This window comes from Astyanax mexicanus, chromosome 2, assembly GCF_023375975.1.
Source record: "Astyanax mexicanus isolate ESR-SI-001 chromosome 2, AstMex3_surface, whole genome shotgun sequence".
NCBI classification, from domain to species: Eukaryota; Metazoa; Chordata; class Actinopteri; order Characiformes; family Acestrorhamphidae; genus Astyanax; species Astyanax mexicanus.
In genome coordinates this window covers 73,855,851-73,876,128 of record NC_064409.1, presented here as the reverse complement: position 1 = coordinate 73,876,128, position 20,278 = coordinate 73,855,851, and the positions used below count along the sequence as shown (strand labels likewise).

General features: G+C 38.0%; 1 protein-coding gene across 1 annotated transcript in view; it reads right to left on the bottom strand.

Annotated features, from left to right (window-relative positions):
• The window catches only part of LOC103042226 (venom phosphodiesterase 1), a 115,281-nt gene that overhangs the window by 25,709 nt on the left and 69,294 nt on the right, over positions 1-20,278 (bottom strand). The window contains exons 14-19 of the mRNA XM_049475242.1: positions 17,535-17,566; positions 15,530-15,657; positions 15,373-15,442; positions 14,099-14,186; positions 7,114-7,286; positions 1,900-1,945 (exon numbers count right to left, since the gene is read on the bottom strand). Coding sequence (XP_049331199.1) covers positions 1,900-1,945; positions 7,114-7,286; positions 14,099-14,186; positions 15,373-15,442; positions 15,530-15,657; positions 17,535-17,566 — 537 coding nt within the window. The remainder of the gene's footprint in view (positions 1-1,899; positions 1,946-7,113; positions 7,287-14,098; positions 14,187-15,372; positions 15,443-15,529; positions 15,658-17,534; positions 17,567-20,278) is intronic.

Here is a 20,278-nt window from a genome sequence, read left to right as displayed (position 1 = left end):
CAACTATAATGTATTATAACAGGTCTTTGTGCGCTCAAAGTAAAGTGCCAGACTTTCATTGTAGGACTAGATTATTAACAATAGATATAAGCTATTTTAACATATATATTTTAAGCACAGCTTATAATGTTTTATGATCACAGGTCATAATGCTTAATAAACATGGCTATAATGGGTTAAGCATTTTTCTAAATATTTATAGCCATGTTTATAATGCTTAATGAATGCATTATAATATGTTATGAATGTGGTTATAGCATCTAATAAAGATGACATTCATAGAAAGTGTTACCCATAGAAGCTTATACTTTGATCAACATGCAGAATATTAAACTATAGAGGATAAAGAAAATACCCTTCTAGAGTTTAGAGTATTTTCATCTATTGATTTATATATTTTATATATTGATATATATATATATATATATATATATATATATATATATATATATATATATATATATATATATATATATATATATATAAACTTACTAATGAGCAATCAAAATGGAGATTAAATCTTTGGAGATTAAAGAGAGCAGAAGTGGACAGAAAGCAGAGAAACAGAAAGAGTGGACGTTAGGGGTGGGCGATATGGCCCTAAAATAATATCACGATATTTCATGGTATTTTCGTGATAACTATACTCTTGGCGATATGACGAAATACTGTATTAAAAAAATGTATTTCAAGAATACACTACTGCAACAAAATGAATATTATTATTTTTTAATTATTGCACCTGATAAGATATGGCACACCCTTAACTGAGATTTTAAAAAATACCAAAAATTACTCAGATTAGTAACAGAAGTCAATGATCCAGAATGTCAGGGTACTAATAATGTGTTCTACACATCTCCATATATCCAGGATTAAAGTAAAATAAATCATACTGGACAGATATAATCTGTCTCTAGTAGATATATAATAGAATATGAGAACAATGTGAATTTTTCTTTTGCTAAAAACAGCATAACAGTAGTATCCTGATATGATAATTGAGGGTGGGTGATATGGCACGATATTTCAGGGTACAATATCGCTCAAAATATCAAAAATTTTTGGCGGTATTATCGCGTACAATACAATATGGCACACCCCTAGTGGACGACTATGATAACTTTGGTGATTCAGACCCATTTACAGATTGGACTTAGTGCGAAAATGTACTATATTAAACAATGTATCCTTCTTTTTTTATATATATATATAAAATTACATAAAATACATAATTATTGTTAGGTGACTTAAGGCCTGTTTTTGTTGTTTGATGAATGAAAAATAGAGAAAAAACATGAATTATCGTTAACATTAAAACAGTACATGTCTCAACTCAATAATTTTTACAACATTCTTAGGCATTAAAATGTATTAATGTGTAATAATGTGTTAACTAGTGTCAATACGTGTGACCGGTAAAAGTGGTGAAAAGAGAAAAGAGAAGAGAAAAGAAAACAGAAAAGAAAGAAAAAATGTTTAAAAAAGAAAAAAAAGAAAGGAAGACATAGCACCACAAGAGAGAGAGAAAAAAATCATAAAAGATGTAAAAGGAGTAGACTGAGCTAAGAGGACAAACATTATTGTTTCAAAACTATTAATAAATAGACCATATCATTAAAGTAAATAATTTCATGAAATAATATATACACATTTAGTTGGTGTGTTAATAAACAATTTAGCAATGTTTATTACCGTCATGAGGAATGGTAAATGTGACCCTTAATGAAAAGTGTTACTACTGTAAAATGTTTTTGTTGTGATATTCTGATAATAACTTATATATATATATATATATGTCAATATTTATTCTAATAAATACAGTATCAGTATACACCCTTATTAAGATGTAGTATTGTGAGATGTTTTATTACTATATAATAAAAAGAGTATTATTACTTTCAGCGTCAGTCAGGTTGAGTCGAGAGTTGGGATTGGAGCCGTTCTGAAAAGAAAAGAAAGAAAGAAAGACAGAAACACAGTAAGATCAGCTCATGCCCTGACAAGGAGCAGACAACATCTAAAATCTCAACAACAGAAATCTTTATACCTGCAGCTCCACTGATGTGGTCTGCACTGTGTGCGGTCGTGAGAACAAGGGGATGAGTGCACCCACTGGGAAAAAATCCCCTAAGAAACAGGGGGATTTCCCTAATTACTTAAACCACTATGAGATGTTCCAGAGACCCACACAATATCTGTCTGTCTGTCTGTCTGTCTGTCTGCCCCATCCATCTGATGATCCATATAAACACCAACTTATCTATCTATCCTTCTGTCTGTCCGTCCATCTGTCTGTCCAATCCATCTGGTAATCCAAATAAACATCAAATTATCTATCTATCTATCTATCTATCTATCTATCTATCTATCTATCTGTCTGTCTGTCTGTCTGTCTGTCTGTCTGTCTGTCTGTCTGTCTGTCTGTCTGTCTGTCTGTCTGTCCCATCCATCTGTTGATTCATATAAACACCAAATTATCTATCTATCTATCTATCTATCTATCTATCTATCTATCTATCTATCTATCTATCTATCTATCTATCTGTCTGTCTGTCTGTCTGTCTGTCTGTCTGTCTGTCTGTCTGTCTGTCTGTCTGTCTGTCTGTCTGTCTGTCTGTCCCATCCATCTGTTGATTCATATAAACACCAAATTATCTATCTATCTATCTATCTATCTATCTATCTATCTGTCTGTCTGTCTGTCTGTCTGTCTGTCTGTCTGTCTGTCTGTCTGTCTGTCTGTCTGTCCCATCCATCTGTTGATTCATATAAACACCAAATTATCTATCTATCTATCTATCTATCTATCTATCTATCTATCTATCTATCTATCTATCTATCTATCTATCTATCTATCTATCTATCTGTCTGTCTGTCTGTCTGTCTGTCTGTCTGTCTGTCTGTCTGTCTGTCTGTCTGTCTGTCTGTCCGTCCATCCGTTTGTCTGATCCATCTATTGATCCATATAAACACGAAATGATCTATCTATCTATCTATCTATCTATCTATCTATCTATCTATCTATCTATCTGTCTGTCTGTCTATCTGTCTGTCTGTCTGTCTGTCTGTCTGTCTGTCCGTCTGTCTGTCCCATCCATCTGTTGATCCATATAAACACCAAACTATCTATCTATCTGTCTGTCTGTCTGTCTGTCTGTCTGTCTGTCTGTCTGTCTGTCTGTCTGTCTGTCTGTCTGTCTGTCTGTCTGTCCCATCCATCTGTTGATCCATATAAACACCAAACTATCTATCTATCTGTCTGTCTGTCTGTCTGTCTGTCTGTCTGTCTGTCTGTCTGTCTGTCCGTCCGTCTGTCCGTCTGTCCGTCTGTCCGTCTGTCCGTCTGTCAGTCTGTCCCATCCATCTGTTGATCCATATAAACACCAAACTATCTATCTATCTGTCTGTCTGTCTGTCTGTCTGTCTGTCCGTCTGTCCGTCTGTCTGTCTGTCCCATCCATCTGTTGATCCATATAAACACCAAACTATCTATCTATCTGTCTGTCTGTCTGTCTGTCTGTCTGTCTGTCCGTCTGTCTGTCTGTCTGTCTGTCCCATCCATCTGTTGATCCATATAAACACCAATCTATCTATCTATCTATCTATCTGTCTGTCTGTCTGTCTGTCTGTCTGTCTGTCTGTCCCATCCATCTGTTGATCCATATAAACACCAATCTATCTATCTATCTGTCTGTCTGTCTGTCTGTCTGTCTGTCTGTCCCATCCATCTGTTGATCCATATAAACACCAATCTATCTATCTATCTATCTATCTGTCTGTCTATCTATCTATCTATCTGTCTGTCTGTCTGTCTGTCTGTCTGTCTGTCTGTCCGTCTGTCAGTCTGTCCCATCCATCTGTTGATCCATATAAACACCAAACTATCTATCTATCTGTCTGTCTGTCTGTCTGTCTGTCTGTCCCATCCATCTGTTGATCCATATAAACACCAATCTATCTATCTATCTATCTATCTGTCTGTCTGTCTGTCTGTCTGTCCCATCCATCTGTTGATCCATATAAACACCAATCTATCTATCTATCTATCTATCTATCTATCTATCTATCTATCTATCTGTCTGTCTATCTATCTGTCTGTCTGTCTGTCTGTCTGTCTGTCCGTCTGTCAGTCTGTACCATCCATCTGTTGATCCATATAAACACCAAACTATCTATCTATCTATCTATCTATCTATCTATCTATCTATCTATCTATCTATCTATCTATCTATCTATCTATCTATCTATCTATCTATCTATCTATCTATCTATCTATCTATCTATCTATCTATCTATCTATCTATCTGTGTCTGTCTGTCTGTCTGTCTGTCCTATCCATCTGTTGATCCATATAAACACCCAATTATCTGTCTGTGTGTCTGTCTGTCTGTCTGTCCGTCCGTCTGTCTGATCCATCTATTGATCCATATAAACACGAAATGATCTATCTATCTATCTAGATCGTTTTGATTTTGTTAAGAGCACACCTTACTCTCATCTGATCTGAAGAAATGTGAGTATGCTGTTTATTTAACCACATCAGTCATCAGCTAACTGCACTAGTCATGTTTTAATTGGATTATGGGATAAATGTAATGTGTTCACTGAACGGGTAATGAATGGGTTGAATAACTCAGAGGTTGAATTCCGTTGCTAGGCTGTGCCAGGGTACTTTTCCTAAAGGGTGTGAAGTTTTTCCATGTTTTGACGTTTCAGGACTCTCCAGAACAGTCTGGGCGAGTTTGGCTGAGCACATGCTGGGAGTGTCACCTGGAGTCCAGCTGGAGACGACTGGCGAGGAAGTAACAATTGGAAAATGTTTTCTCCTGACAGCTGGCAATTGCATTTGTGCATATGTGTGTGTGTCTGTCTCATCTTCGTAGGATTTTGGTGGCTATGAGTTCATTGTTAAACACTCTAACTGAGCAATATTTCAGGAACAATGCACTTTTTTCAACTAAGGGTGTTACAAAAGGGAAGCACAGCGACTGATAAAGCCGGCTTTTTATATATATATATATATATATATATATATATATATATATATATATATATATATATATATATATATATATATATATATATATATATATATATATATATATTATGGCAAGCCAAACAGGAAATATATAATAAAAGCTGATATATATATATATAATGAAAGCGATATATATATATAATGAAAGCCGATAAATATATATAATGAAAGCGATATATATATATATAATGAACTCTGATATATATATAATGAAAGTGATATATATATAATGAAAGCGATACATATATATATTGAAAGTGATATATATATATATAATGAACTCTGATATATATATATATATATATATATATATATATATATATATATATATATATATATATATATATATATATATATATATATATATATATATATATAAAATAAAAGCTGATATATATATGCTCGCGCAGGGGAGGCCGACCACTGGCAGGCAGCGCGGCGCATTCTCTCCACAGAGGAGCGGCGCGACCGGCCTCGGACTGGCTTTAAAGTGTCAGGGGGAGAAGGTGGCAAAAAAGCTCCGGCCCGCGAGCTGCTTTCACCGAGCCGGGGACGGTCTACCAGCGTTCATTATATATATATCAGCGTTTATTATATATATATCAGAGTTTATTATATATTTATCAGCTTTCATTATATATATATATATATATATATATATATATATATATATATATATATATATATATATATATATATATATATATATTGTGGCGTGAGGAGGCGGGGGAGTTGTGGGTCCGCCCCACGCCAGAGCGCAAAGCCATGCCTGTCTCAGCTGGCCCGCATGAGGGCTGATTGAGCCGCCAGTTGAGACAGGCATATATACTCAGCCTCCGCCATCATTTGAGGACTTTGACTGGGGAGCGGAGGGCTGAGGCTGCGCGGACTCGTAGTCAGCACTTTAAAAAGAGACTATGAAACTCTAGATATATATATATATATATATATATATATATATATATATATATATATATATATATATATATATATATATATTTTTTTTTTTTTTTTTTCAATGGGTTTAAGACACTTGCTGCTGCATGCTCAGCAATTAATGATATTGCCTTCACTTAATATTTCTCATATTATTTCCAAACTTTTATTATCTTCTCATAATCACAACCTTAATTTTTTACGAGTTTAAGAATAAAATACCCTTTTATTACAATCAAGATATACAGTAAAAAGTTAAAAGTGTGGACACACCTTTTATGATAGATTTTTTTTTACTATTTTAAAGCTTTTCAGGAATGCATGCAGAATTATTTAGTAAACTTAAACAAAAAACTGTTAAACAAACCAGATTATGTTTTATACTTTAAATTCTTCTAAGTAGCACATTTATCTTTGAGGACAGATCTGCACACTTTGGTATTTTGGTATTTTAATCTCAGTGTCTTCATGAGGGAGAGTCACCTGGAATAGTTTTCTCAGCATCTTGAAGGAAGGAGTTCCTGGAGGTGCTGAACAATAGCTGCTGCTTTTCCTTCACGCTGTGAAGCTCCAGCTCATCCCAATTAAATCACCTCAAATCACCACCTCAGTTCATCAGGTTTAGATCAGGGGATTGGATCAGGTGGAGGACCAACACTTTTTTTTAACTGTTTACTACACAATTCCATATGTTTTTCTAAATTAAATAAAGAAATAAAGAAAAACACTAAGTAAAAAGGTGTGTCCAAACTTTTGACTAGTACTGTACTTTTTTCAGGAGCTCAACTTAAAATATTTTACTCATGATCACAACTTATTATCCTTGTAATGTCAATATAATATTTTTTTCTAATTATCACAAAATAAAGAAGTGTTTTTTTGTTTTTGTTTTGTCTCACTGTTGCTCTAATTTGTTTCTTTTCTCGTCTGTGTTTGTACTTTTCCACTTTCCACTTTGCTTGTGTTACTCACTAGCACAAGTCTCTGTTTTGTTTCTGTTATTGTGTCTGCTGTAGCCGTGCCCGGCCTTGTTACTCTGCCACTCCTGTAATGTGACAATATGAACCAAACCTGTACAGTACAAGAGGAATAATGTTTCTTATGAAAGTTATGGTTAAGTGTGTGTTATTGGGTACCAGTGCAGGGCATGAGCAGCCCAGTGGATTAGTCGGCACCAGGGTGGCCAGAGGACACTGGCCGGGGAGGCTTTGTTCTTGCGGGTGCTGTGGTGAGAAGGGCGGAGTCCGCAGCATGTGGTTCAGGCTGCCATGACTTCCGTTATTGTGGGCTGGAGTGATTTCCATTATGTCTGGAAGAGAAGAGAAGTGAGGGAATTTAACTGAACTGAACCACAATCCTGAACAGTTACACTAGTGATATCACTGGCAGGGGGAACAGGGGGGGCAACCGCCCCCATTTGTGCCCACATGGCTGCAAAAGCACTGCCCTATAGAGTGCCCTACTGCCTGCCTTTCTCATGGGAAAAATAGTGATGCTCATTAGAATCTTACACCCCACAAACAGTCTATTTTCATGCCTTGCGCCTGCGCTATTAAAAAAGCCACAGTTTGTAAATATATCTACACTAATGGGCGTGGTGGTCTGGTGTATTGCTATCTTGGCAGCGGAAAACACAGGTGCTTCACTAACTGATTCACTAACCCCTTCAGACCTGAATTTTGTTTCTGTCTGCAATGCACACAAAATAAGACACTACTATCTACTACTAATATAAAATCTATAAAAAAATTAATCCAATTAACTATTTTTTTTTTATTCCTGAACATGATAAAAAGTGTTCTAAATAAAAAAAAAGTGTTCTAATTCTTTGGTTAGTAAAAATAAGCTTGTACTACTTCGCCTCATTTGTTCTGTATTACTGACATGCCCTAATGTCTGAGTTGCAGAGTTTTTTTTTTTGCCCAGTGCAGTGGGCGGGGCTAAGCTACTGTTTCATTGGCTGGTATTTTATCTATTCTGAAGGAAAACAGGTCTCAGTTAGTGTTCTGTACAACAAAACATAAAAAAAAGAAACTTCATGAAGTGATGCAGGATCTAAAAGGGTTAAAACCCTGACAACAGTCAACCGTCAGACGTCTATACCTATCTCAGGTACGCAGGAGCACTGTACCCATGCTTATTACCACCACACCACACGCAGCAGCACCCAACCCCAACCTGAAGTGCAGAAGCACTGCTCTGTTAAAATAGCAATCCGCCAAAGTCAATGCGCACCTGGCTCTTAAAAGGAATGGCAAGTGACACGCTGATTGGTTTATTGCTTGTTTCGCCCAAAACACACCCATGATTAAATATAAGAATTAGTACATTCCTTTTGCACGTTTCAAACCACACTAGGTGTACTTTTCCTGTCGTTACGATAGCAAAGACACCCTAAATCAAGCTGTGCTGTGCGCAGTTGATGGCTCATCTATAGACTTCTAAAATAAAGCCCTATGCCTTAATTTTTTTCCAGTAGGAATTTGCTAAAAGGTACTTTTAGAGTGGGATGCATTGCTGTTAATTGGTCTTACCTTAATTTAAGTCATTTGAAAAGTCAGCAATCAAGTTATTCTTATCATGGTGTCCAAAATTAAAGCAAAAAAAAGTTATTTTCACTCGATTTTTTTGCTTTATATTTTTTTGGGAGTGTAAAAACATATATCTGCTCCTAAACCTAAAGTATCTGTTCCATCCATTTATGATTTAGGTTTTAACCACACCCCTCTAGATGTACAGGCCCCATGTGATGCAGTAGGTGCCCTTTTTTTTTGTTTCGCCCTGCCCTTTAAATAGTCTGCCAAGGCCTAGTAATAAAAACGAAAGCAAGTATAGCACCCTTTTTTTCCACAGTTTTGAAACTGTGTATACACTCTGAAACTGCACAAAAGTGTCAGGGAATGGAAAGTTTCTCAATCCTTGACAACTGATCTGTAGCAGTGAAAGTGAATGAAACTCTGAAAGGTCATACAGACACTTTAGACATCACTCCCTATGAGCAAATGCCCTGTTTGTGTAAAAGCACGCCGGGATCACTATCACCATAGCAAAGAGAAAAAAAAGACAACGAACAAGGGAAGACAGATTGAAAAGATAACTGGTTTCCTTAAAAGACGTGGTCTTTCCTTTAAAAGAGCACTCTGCAAATAAAGACTGGTGTCTTTGTGTGTGAGTAAAGGCCAAACCCAAAACAGCTTCAAAAGGCCAGCTTGTGTTTTGGGAAGGTCACATTACAACACTGGGAAAAGCTTCAGTTTCCTTTTGAAGAAAAGAAAAGTCTAAAAGTTATTACTAAGATGACAAAATAAAATTACAGGCACCCAGTGTTACGGGATAGGGTGGTGTTGGATCCAAGTGCAGAGCAAAATGGTTGTTTGTTTTGGGATGTATTTAATAATTTATATCTTTAGTCATATATGTTTGCTTAGGTATATTTATAATTATTTGATTACTCAATTGTTTCTGATATTTATAAATATTGTTTGTGTCAAAAGGGTGTGCTTGTGGAACTTGGTTTGCACAGAGGAAACTGGAAAATAGGTGGAAAACAAAGAGGTGCACAAAAAAAGGCGGGAAACAGAACAAAGGAAATGCCACAAAATGGCTTGTACAACTGAAACACAGCTTTTTAGCTTCAAATAACTCAAACCAAAACACAATCAAACTCAAAACGGACTGAGCACAGCTCAGTCCTCTACTTTTACTTTCTTTTATATCTTTTTTGTGCGACTTTCTTTTCTTTTCTTTTCTTCTTTCTTTCTTTTATTTTCTTTTATTTTCTTCTGTCTTTCTTTCTTTCTTTTATTTTATTTTCTTACACCCTCTGTTACCGGTCACCCCTCTTTAAAGGTGCGACGAGAATGAGTGGTTTGACTGGGCTTTATATAGAGTGCTGCACAGGTGTCGCTGGTTGCCACTGATCACCGCTGGGGATTCTGGGACTTGGAGTTTCGGGACCCAATGCCACTTCTTTTTCCCCTCTGTTGCCCAGCTCCCCTGCTGGTGGCCAGTGGTGCAGCACTGCCCATCACACCCAGCACCTTCAGTGGTTTAGTGATCCAAGCATTGTGGCTAATTAGTATTGTACATTACTACCTAGTTAAGTATTAAATATTAGCTGTACTATAGTCCTTCAAACTACAACTGGAAATTGTTGGACATATGGTCTAAAATTCAGCTAGAAATTGGTGTATGCATGGATAAAATCTGCAGCTGGCAATTGATTTTGGTTTCTTTTCAAAACTGCAGCTAGAAATTGGTTTGTGTATGACTTAAATTTGCAGCTGGAAACTAATGTTGGTACAGCTGGCCCATGAGGTTGTTTGAACTATAATGACTGATAATGGGGAAAAAAATATATAATAAAATGTTTTTTCTGGTGAGCTTTAATGTACATTTCTCCCCTGTCTCTCTGTCAGGCTCTGCGTGACTTTTGTTTCTACCCGGCCCCCCTTTTTCCCGCCCGTTCTTGGGCTCCCTATCTCCTTATAAGGGTGTTTTTTTCCTGGCTGTGTCACAATTCACTAGCCTGGGCAGCGGTAGTATATTGGAATGTGACCCTGAATACATGGGTTCGATCCCGCGTGAGGAGCAGTGTGTTTATATATTTATTTATTTTTCTTTCTTCTTCGATTTACCTGCTTTTAGATCAACTGGTCTGCAATTGGGTTCAACAACCATCTGGGCTGGAGAGCTACTAGTCTGAAAACATTACGACACCCCTGTTCCTTACTAGTGTTGCTTAAAATGTGCTTTATAATCTGGCATGCCTTATGTATGAAAATAGACCAGAAAATAGACATTCATTGATAGTGCATCTTATAGTGCGAAAATACAGTATGTTTAAAATCAAAAGCTGAAAATGGATGCAAACAGCTTAAAAAAATGGAGAACTAATGCAGTCTGCTTTGACCCTGCCTCTCTTGTTCTGTTTTCTATTATCTTTAATAGTGATGACAAATGTTTAATCATTCTTAAGCCCAAAACACACTCAAAGTCATCCTGAGTTAAGCATTATGCTGCAGGGCTCTTTAATGATGGTGCACTTCCCTGTAATACTATACCCAAGCCAATGACCTTTAAAAACACATTAACCCCCATGTGCTACAGCATTGTGCTGTTTCTGTAGTCAGGGAGTTCTGCTCACATTAACAGGCCAAACATCCCCCCCAAAAGGTTCCAGGTTCTCCATTATCCTGATATAGTGTTGCTTTTGGAGAAGAAGTGTAGACTGACTTTTCTAAGTGTAACTCTGTTAAAATAAGCACTGTGTAGTTTGCAGACCCCTCCCACCTTTCTCTCTCTCTCCCCTCTCCCCACCCTCCTCCTCCTTCTCTCTCTAATAGTGTTGCCAACTTAGTGACTTTATCGCTATATTTAGCGATGTTTCAGACCCTCTAGTGACTTTGTTGTAAAAAAAAAAAAAAAAAAAAAAAGCGACTACCAACTAATCTAGCGAGATTTTGTGGTGTTATTGGAGACTTTTGGCTAAAATGAACACACATTCTCCTCATTTACTGTCCTCAGTGAGCAGTGGGTGTTGCCGTGAACCGCTGTAAATGAACTGCTCGTGCCCACGGCCGCTGCTGACTGACCCCGTCCCGTATTTAAAGAGCAAGATGTAAATATAACTGTCTTCAGTGTGACACAAAAAGAAATCACTGAATTGAACTCACACTGTCTCAGTCAGGCACTCACCTCATTCACCACATAGCCTGTCACTCACCTCCTCCACAGTGTCTGCCTCTTTATATAAAAGCTAAATATCTATTGAACCATTGAACAATTTGTCTATGATAGGTTTAAAAATAAAGAAAACGTAAGAAAACCCTGAAAAAACTTCTGCTCTTATAATAACATTTAACAACACAGCAAAAAACTGATTCATGTAATTTACGTAAAAATTAAATTATTTTAAGAAGTGACTGCCTATATAAAAAGTAGTTCATTTGTAACATTTCTATCATATTTAGTTTTTTTAACTCACTTTTTTCTCTGCCACAACGTTTATCCTTCACAGCTTTAAAAACATGTATTATGCAAATAAGATGATGTCGTAATTTAGCGAATTTTAGGACAGCCAATAGCTAACGTTACTTTCCTTACTGAAGAGTTGGCAACGCTACCTCCTCCTTCTCTCTCTACCTTGCACTCTCCAAGAGTTAGTGTGTGCCTAGAGCAGGTGTTGAGTCACTATTTTCTGGTGCATATTTTCAGTAAAAACGCTGTTTAAACCTTCTAAAAGGGACCTAAAATACCCTTATTTCAGTGTTTCTGGTGTATATGAGCCACGAGTTGGATAAACTCTCGTCTGTGCTGTTCTATTGTGAGTAGAAACTGCGGTAAATTCAAAGAGTACCAGATAAATACATTTTATAGGTAATTCAGTGGATATTTCCGTGCTGTAAGGAGCTTAAAATGTTAATAAGAGAGTTAAAAGGTTATTAAAACAACCGGAGTGTAAATATGTGAGGTTTTAAATCGAGTGTTTGTTTTAACTGCTAAAGCTGTAGGCTAGCAGGCGGAGGCTAATAGCGATTAGCATTAGCGATTAGCATTAGCGATCGGGTTAAATGTGTAAATGTCATGTTAAGTGTAAAATATCGCTGTTTATTGAGTCAGACACAAGTCTGGATGTATCTGGCGTTGTTCAGTTTTACTACTACAGTTTTAGTACTATATCGAACAGGTTGTTTTAATTGATGGGAAAAACGCGCAAATTTTGTGAGTCCAAGATGGCGAGCCAACGCAAGACTACATCTCCCAGAATACTGTGCGAGTGACGTTGGCAGAGTGAGCACGCAAACCACACCGCTGAGAGAGAGAGAGAGAGAGAGAGAGAGCGTGAGCCAGAGAGATTGACCACAGATAAGAGGAGCTAAGCACTTGACACACACACACACACACACAACCACTAGTCTAGCCGAGTAGTGAAGATATAAATACACATTTCAGGCACTTTGGGACAAATTACACACGCAAAGGTAAAAGAAGAGGAAAATAACAGAACATTGAGTAAAAAAACAAACAAACAAAGAACTGTTGGTTACTGTTTAAACGTAAAGACTGTGACTAAGGGTATTTTTCCGTATTACTGAAACTGGGTTATTTTGTGTTTTTTCCATAGACTGTGTGTAGCTGGACAGAGCATCGTCTCTCAAAAGTGAAGCCACCACAGGTCGGACGCCCCCTGCTGTTCGGTTTCAGAAAGCTGTGTAACCCCACCCATCCCCATAGGTTTCAATGGCAAAACAGACAAATTTCAATCACGTTTTTTTCTAATATACTGTAATTCTACCTCCTTTATTTAAATGCAGCAGTTAGTGTAACCTCTGCTTATATTGTCACATTTTTATATCCCCACAGAATTCGGTTTTAAAACGTTATTCGGCTCTATTCAAAAAAGGTGTGGTTATTGTAAAAGGGCTGGTTATGGGCGGGACCAATAACAGACCGTCAGCTCCGCTCTGCAGCCTGTGACCTCAGGGGCGGGGTTATTTAAATGAGTAGCGGTCTCTCCACAGTCTTTCTCCCTCCTCTGGTCTCTACTGCGCAGACTCGGGTTTCAGGATCGGCAACATGACAGAAGATTTTGGCTTCATTTTCATTGAATGAATGGGAACGGCGACACGACGTCCATCTTTTTTTACAGTCTCTGTTTTTTTCTAATTCAATCTGGGCATTCTTGACAGTTTATTATTTCTTTATCTGAATAGAGCCCCGTTGAATTATTTTCTTATTTTACACCCCCCATTTTTTACTCTATAACATTTTATTTATTTGTTTACTTTTCTCAACTACACATATACTTACACATACCCCAATCATTCTTGTCAATAAATCCAAAATTGCTTTTTTCACCCTGTACACTGCGTCATGTTGCAATTCTGTCCAAGCCCTCCTCCTTAAATTACCTAGAACAGGATTTATACGGGTCCGACCCCTGAGATTAAACAGCCCAAATCTATGGGATACCTTCCCATTAGTAAATGCCATTGTGATAAATCAATTGAAACTAGGTTAGCTGACGTAGCCACTGCAAGTAAACGCAAGCTACATAAAAAATGCAAAGTTGATTGCAGAATGATGCTGTTATGGGGATTTTTAAAAGATATGACTTACCACACATGAGATTGTACAGCTCAATGTTGGAGAACGGCTCCACTTCGGTCTGAAACTGAAATTTGGGTCCATAACCTAAGAACATAGCCTGAAAGAGACAGAATCACATAGACTTTGAATTAAAGAGATAAAAACAAGCAGACTATTCCAACAGGACAATGCTCATCCACATTCAAACGTTTCACAGCTCTGATGCATCAATGCACATGAACGCATTGCCCCCTCTAACTGTTTGCATGTGGACATTACAAAGTCGTCCCTGAGCAGTTGTCAGGATGCAACACAGAGAGGACACAGAGATACAAAGAAAATGAATAAACAAACAAGAAACCAAAACAACAAGGAAAAAGGGAGTGAGGACTAGTGATGGGTAGATGAAGCCTCATTGGGTGCATGGCACATTTCCCAAACTGTATCGACACTGTGTTGAAACTGTGTTGCTGTATCAATTAATGGCGACATCTGCTGAACTTAAAAAGACATTACAAGCAACTGTATTCAAGGAACTGTATCGCTCATGTGGTTTTCCTTAAAATGATACACGCAGCGACACAGGATTTTGGCTTTTTTGAAGATTCAGGGTCGTCAGATCTAATTTGTTAACCTGATCTCCATGTTTTTGGACTGTGGGAGGAAAACAGAGAACATGGAAACACCACCCAGATAGAGACTTGAACCCAAGACCTCAGCTTTGGAATGGAAACATGCTAACCAACAAGCCACCTTGCCTTAATCTCTAGTTTTTCGTTTTTACTTTTCATACTGTCCCAACCATGTCTGATTTAACTTTGAAAGATGTTTTTTTTTTTTTGGTCAGTGTTACACATCCAGAGGGCCTGGTATGGGGTGCAGTTTTATCCAATGCCAGATCATCTTTTTCCTTTGCTACAGTTCACTGTTCCTACAGGAAATGCTCATCCATACACTGCTGCCTTCTTAAGGGCTTGCTTTTAAGACACTTCAGGTACTATACCATGGCCAGGTGCAGCAGTAGAACTTTCCCTGATTAAACATGGTTGGGACGCTTTGGAAACACTATTAAGCCCCAACACAAAATTAGCAGGAATTATTCATGCTGAATGGGATAATCAATGAACTCTTTTACCCATTAGGAACCTCTACAACTCATAGCATTACACATGCTTTACACATTAAAGAGTTCTAGCCCATATCAGTCTAAACTGTTAATCATTTATTGCCTATCGTAACCTTTATATTCTTCTGAATAGCACTGCCATCCCACACTTCCTGTGTATATGTCTAAGTATACACACCTGCATGCTGTAGTCATCGTTGTCATAGCCATGATTTCCACCAGAGCAGAATGTGAGGGCACCTGGGAAACTGTATGGGAAAACTCTATTACACAAACTTTCATCCACTCAGAAAGGTGTTAATGAGTGAAAGAGTTGAAAAGAGCATTCACCGCACCTTTCAAACAGCCAGCGTGAGGTAACAAGCACATTCACGTCCTCTATACGCCGGTTGTTTGCATAGTGGAAGCGTTTTGGCATGTGAGACTTCAAGTAGGCCTTTATCTTCTGATCAAGCTTCTTGCACTGTACACACACACACACACACATTTAAATTTTATATACTATGTGTATTAATGTATATAGTTTAGGGCTGCACGATATATTGTTTAAGCATCACCATTATGATGTGTGCATGCGCAATAGTCACATCGCAGGACGTGTAAACAAACACGTCATGTGGCAATGTTTTGATTCCTGACACAAAAAGGAAATACACAACGCTGTCTCTGTGTCTTTGTGAGTGACAGGCTGCTGCTGCCTGAGTAGCGCGAGGGGGAGGGGAGCACGAGGGGGTGGGGGGTCAGGAGTAAACACAAGGTAACCGCATGGACTCCATCCACATTGTTGGTATATAGTTGGTATATATTTCCAGTTACAGCTGAATTCATGCTTTTAATCCCAGAAAAAGGCTCTTATTTACATGATAAAAAGCCATTTAAATGTCTTATTAAATGGTCGGTTACTGTTCTTTTGCTGTTTTTCTCGGGTTTTGAGAGCTCTGCGCTGACTCAGCTCTCGATTGGTCCGGACGTGAGACAGTGCGCGGGTGGGGGGTGGTGCTGATGAACATTTGCAATGTAAATGTTTTCCAATATCGTGATAGGTGTTTCTAATAAAGTGGCCAGAGAGTGGAAGCACAATGTAATAGTAGTGGGTGTTTCTATTAAAGTGGCCAGTGAGTGGAAGCACAAGGTAGTAGTAGGTGTTTCTAATAAAGTGGCCAGTGAGTGGAAGCACAAGGTAATAGTAGTAGGTGTTTCTAATAAAGTGGCCAGTGAATGGAAGCACAAGGTAGTAGTAGTAGTAGTAGTAGGTGTTTCTAATAAAGTGGCCAAAGTGAGTGGAAGCACAAGGTAGTTGTAGTAGTAGTGGGTGTTTCTTATAAAGTGGCCACAGTGAGTGAAAGCTCTAGGTGGTAGTAGTAGTAGGTGTTTCTAATAAAGTGGCCAGTGAGTGGAAGCACAAGGTAGTTGTAGTAGTAGGTGTTTCTAATAAAGTGGCCAGAGAGTGGAAGCACAAGGTAGTAGTTGTAGTAGTAGGTGTTTCTAATAAAGTGGCCAGTGAGTGAAAGCACAAGGTAGTAGTAGTAGGTGTTTCTATTAAAGTGGCCAGAGAGCGGAAGCACAAGGTGGTAGTAGTAGCAGGCGTTTCTAATAAAGTGGCCAGTGAATGGAAGCACAAGGTAGTAGTAGTAGTAGTAGTAGGTGTTTCTAATAAAGTGGCCAGTGAGTGGAAGCAAAAGGTAGTAGTAGAAGGTGTTTCTAATAAAGTGGCCAGAGAGTGGAAGCACAAGGTAGACAGGTGTTTCTAATAAAGTGGCCACAGTGAGTGGAAGCACAAGGTAGTAGTAGTAGTAGTAGGTGTTTCTATTAAAGTGGCCAGTGAATGGAATCACAAGGTAGTAAGTAGCAGGTGTTTCTAATAAAGTGGCCAGTGAGTTTAAAGCACAAGCGAAACGTGTTCTAGCTGAATGACGCATCAGATTAGTGGTATCATCTTCCACAGCTCTGCTGCATCTAATTTAGTTTTATCTGACTCATTTAGTTCTACAGAAATGATTAACTTATGCTGTCAGTGTTGGTTTTTGTTCATGCGGGTTATCACTGTTTTCTTATAGTGCTGTTGCCCTCAGGCATCCACGCTATCACTATTACTATCACTATTATCATGATGGGTTCAGTTTTGTTTGGATTCAGCTGGAAGGAAGATGATTCACTTTGATGTCAGGGTGGTGAATATGACATGTTATTATGCTTTCATTCTCATAATGATCTGTTGTTTTGATAATATGATCATTTTTCCACAGCAGTTGAGGTTGATTTAAAATTGCCAGGTGTTTCTGTTGTGGAGACAATAACAGTGAGCCTGTGGTAATGAAGATGTCTTCAAGGTGCACATACTGTCATGTTGGCCACCAGCCCTGCGGCGTCCACTGCAGACAAACACACACAAAAAAAAACACAATACAGAGTTAAACAGTGACTCACGCTATGCTAAAAATACAATAAAACTGCATCAGATGGTTCTTTAAGTGATGCAATTTTCATGCTCAAAGGCTACATTTATATAGTGTGGTGATCTCAAAATGAATTGTGTTCAGATAAATTTCTGGTGTATTGCTATCTTGGTAACAGAAAACACAGGTGCACCATTGACTGAAAACTTCCTAGACAGACATCACCAATCAGATGTTCATTGCTATCTTGGCAGTGAATTGTCAACACACAAGCACATCCCCAATGCAAGTACACCTCCAATTGTGACGCACACATGAACACGCAGCAGTGCACAAACCCATAGCGCATGCTTGTTGCCAGCTATACAAACTTTCACATCAACAATAAACAGAGTAACTGAGTGTGAACCAGCAGGTTAGCTTCGTCTAATAAGAAGCATTGGATGTGTCCAGATAGCTGCGCCATTAAAATAGCAATCCGCCAAAGTCAGAGAGCACCTGGCCATTCTTAAAAAGAAATGGCAAGTGACAGGCTGATTGGTTTATTTTATGTTACGTCTAAAACACACCCATGATTAATTAAGAGAATTACTACATTCTTTTTTGTGTGTTTCAAGCTGTGCAATGTGTACTTTTCCCAGTGTTATGATAGCAAAGACACACTGACACGCCCTTAGCTTCCAGCTTACATTACAAATGTTCAATGCTATAAAAACTAAAAACTCTATATTTGGTAATTAATGTTTTTTTCCCTTTAGATAAGACTGCAGATCCAGGGGTTCATGGACACAGGGAATTGTGGGTAAACTGAGATGCTGGTGCTGTGGACGGTGGAGTGGGTGGATGCTGGTGTTTCAGGGTGCCTCCGTGTCTATGTTACCTTCTGGCTCTCTCCTTTTAGTTAGGCTGTTTTATTTAGATCTGCCGAAGTCTTGATCCAGTGGGCTAAGCGCTGCCAGAAGACATCTATGATCAGAAGATTGCCGGTTCGAATCCTGTTTATGTAGCCTGCCATCGGCTACCGGAGCCCTGAGTGAACAAAATTGGTCTTGCTCTCTCTGGGTGGGTAGATGGCACGCTTTCTCCCCATCACTCCTAGGGTGGTGTCGATCAGCTTTCCTCCAAATGTGATGTGATGCTACTCGGTAATGCTGCATCAACAGCAGTTCAAAAAGAGGCGGAGTCTGACTTCACATGTATCAGAGGAGGCATGTGCTAGTTTTCAAATAAACCGTTTTCAGGAGTTAAATATCAAGTGCTTGTTTGATGTTAAAATATATATTTTTAAGAATATTGAATATATTATATTGAATATATTAAGAAAGGTTTTGTTTACTTAGCTTTACATGTTTTGCCACCCAGCGGCGAGACCTGCTGAATTAGAAGGAAAACATGGCGACACCCTTGTTCCTTACTAGTGTCACATAACGAGCCTTATAATATGGTGCACCTTATAGTGCAAAATATATGGCATGTGGATGTATAATGACTTTTTAACAATCTTTTATAAGTTGTCTGACCAGAGGAGGATGGGTCCCCCTTATATATTAGCCCTGATAGTACATGGAAGTCTTGGTTCCTCTCAAAGTTTCTTCCTCCTCCAGCTCTGAGAGAACTTTTCTTGCCTTCGTTGCACACTGGGGGTTCTGTTTTGGTATTCTGTGTTTTGTCTGATTCTCTGTTCTGCTCTAACAGTTCGTGTAAAGCTGCTTTGCCACAACATCAATTGTAAAAAGCGCTATATAAGTACATTTGAATTGATTTTGACATTAAGCATTGCCATGAATTGCCATAAACAGACATTAGCTGTAACAGTTACAGCCATGAGAAACATTTAGACCATTACTTTCTTACTCTTACAGTGGAAAATCATTGCAGCAATAAAACTCGTAAAATGTGCATTCCCGGGGTTTCCACTGAGCTATGATCATGTTAAAAATGAGGGCACCACTGTTAAAGTTCAGCGTTTGCTGTTTACAGCAGGGAACAGCATGCCATAAAAATACACGCTCGCAATGTTTGACTTGCATGCCGTGACTTGTTAGATGCATTATGCCCTTATGCCATTATAAAAACATTTTAATGACTGTATAAAATAGCTTGTTAATAATAATACATGTAGTTCAGAAATACCCCTGCGCCACGTTCAGGAATACCCCTTCTTATTAACGCAGTCAGCTAAATTAAGTTGCACCTATTGCTGAAACAGATGTACAAAATGCACACACACACACACACATTTCTAACTGCTTATAGAACAGGTATTTCTGCAGAAAACAAGAGTGAAACTACCGACACCATGCTTAATGCATTGAGCTGTGAAGCCAGTAACAGCAATAAACAATGTGAAATCAATGTAAAAAGGCTTTATTTCAGGCCATTTTGGATAATTTCTATTGATCTGTTTATAAAAAAAAAATCCACACTTTAAAGGACACTTTGTGTTTTCAAATTCTGTAGCAAAATCATTTTTATACTCTTTTTTTTTATTGGACAGGGATGGTATATTATAGGTGTACACCCACTTAGACTGGTTATTAACAGATGAAAATGCATTTAATTCAACTTAGTTTGGTCATTATGGTATTGTTTTAGTGACAGTATGAAATAACTATAAATAATACATGTAGTTTAGAAATAGCACACAAGAAGTACGCTGTGTTCAGGAATACCCTTTCTTCTAAATGC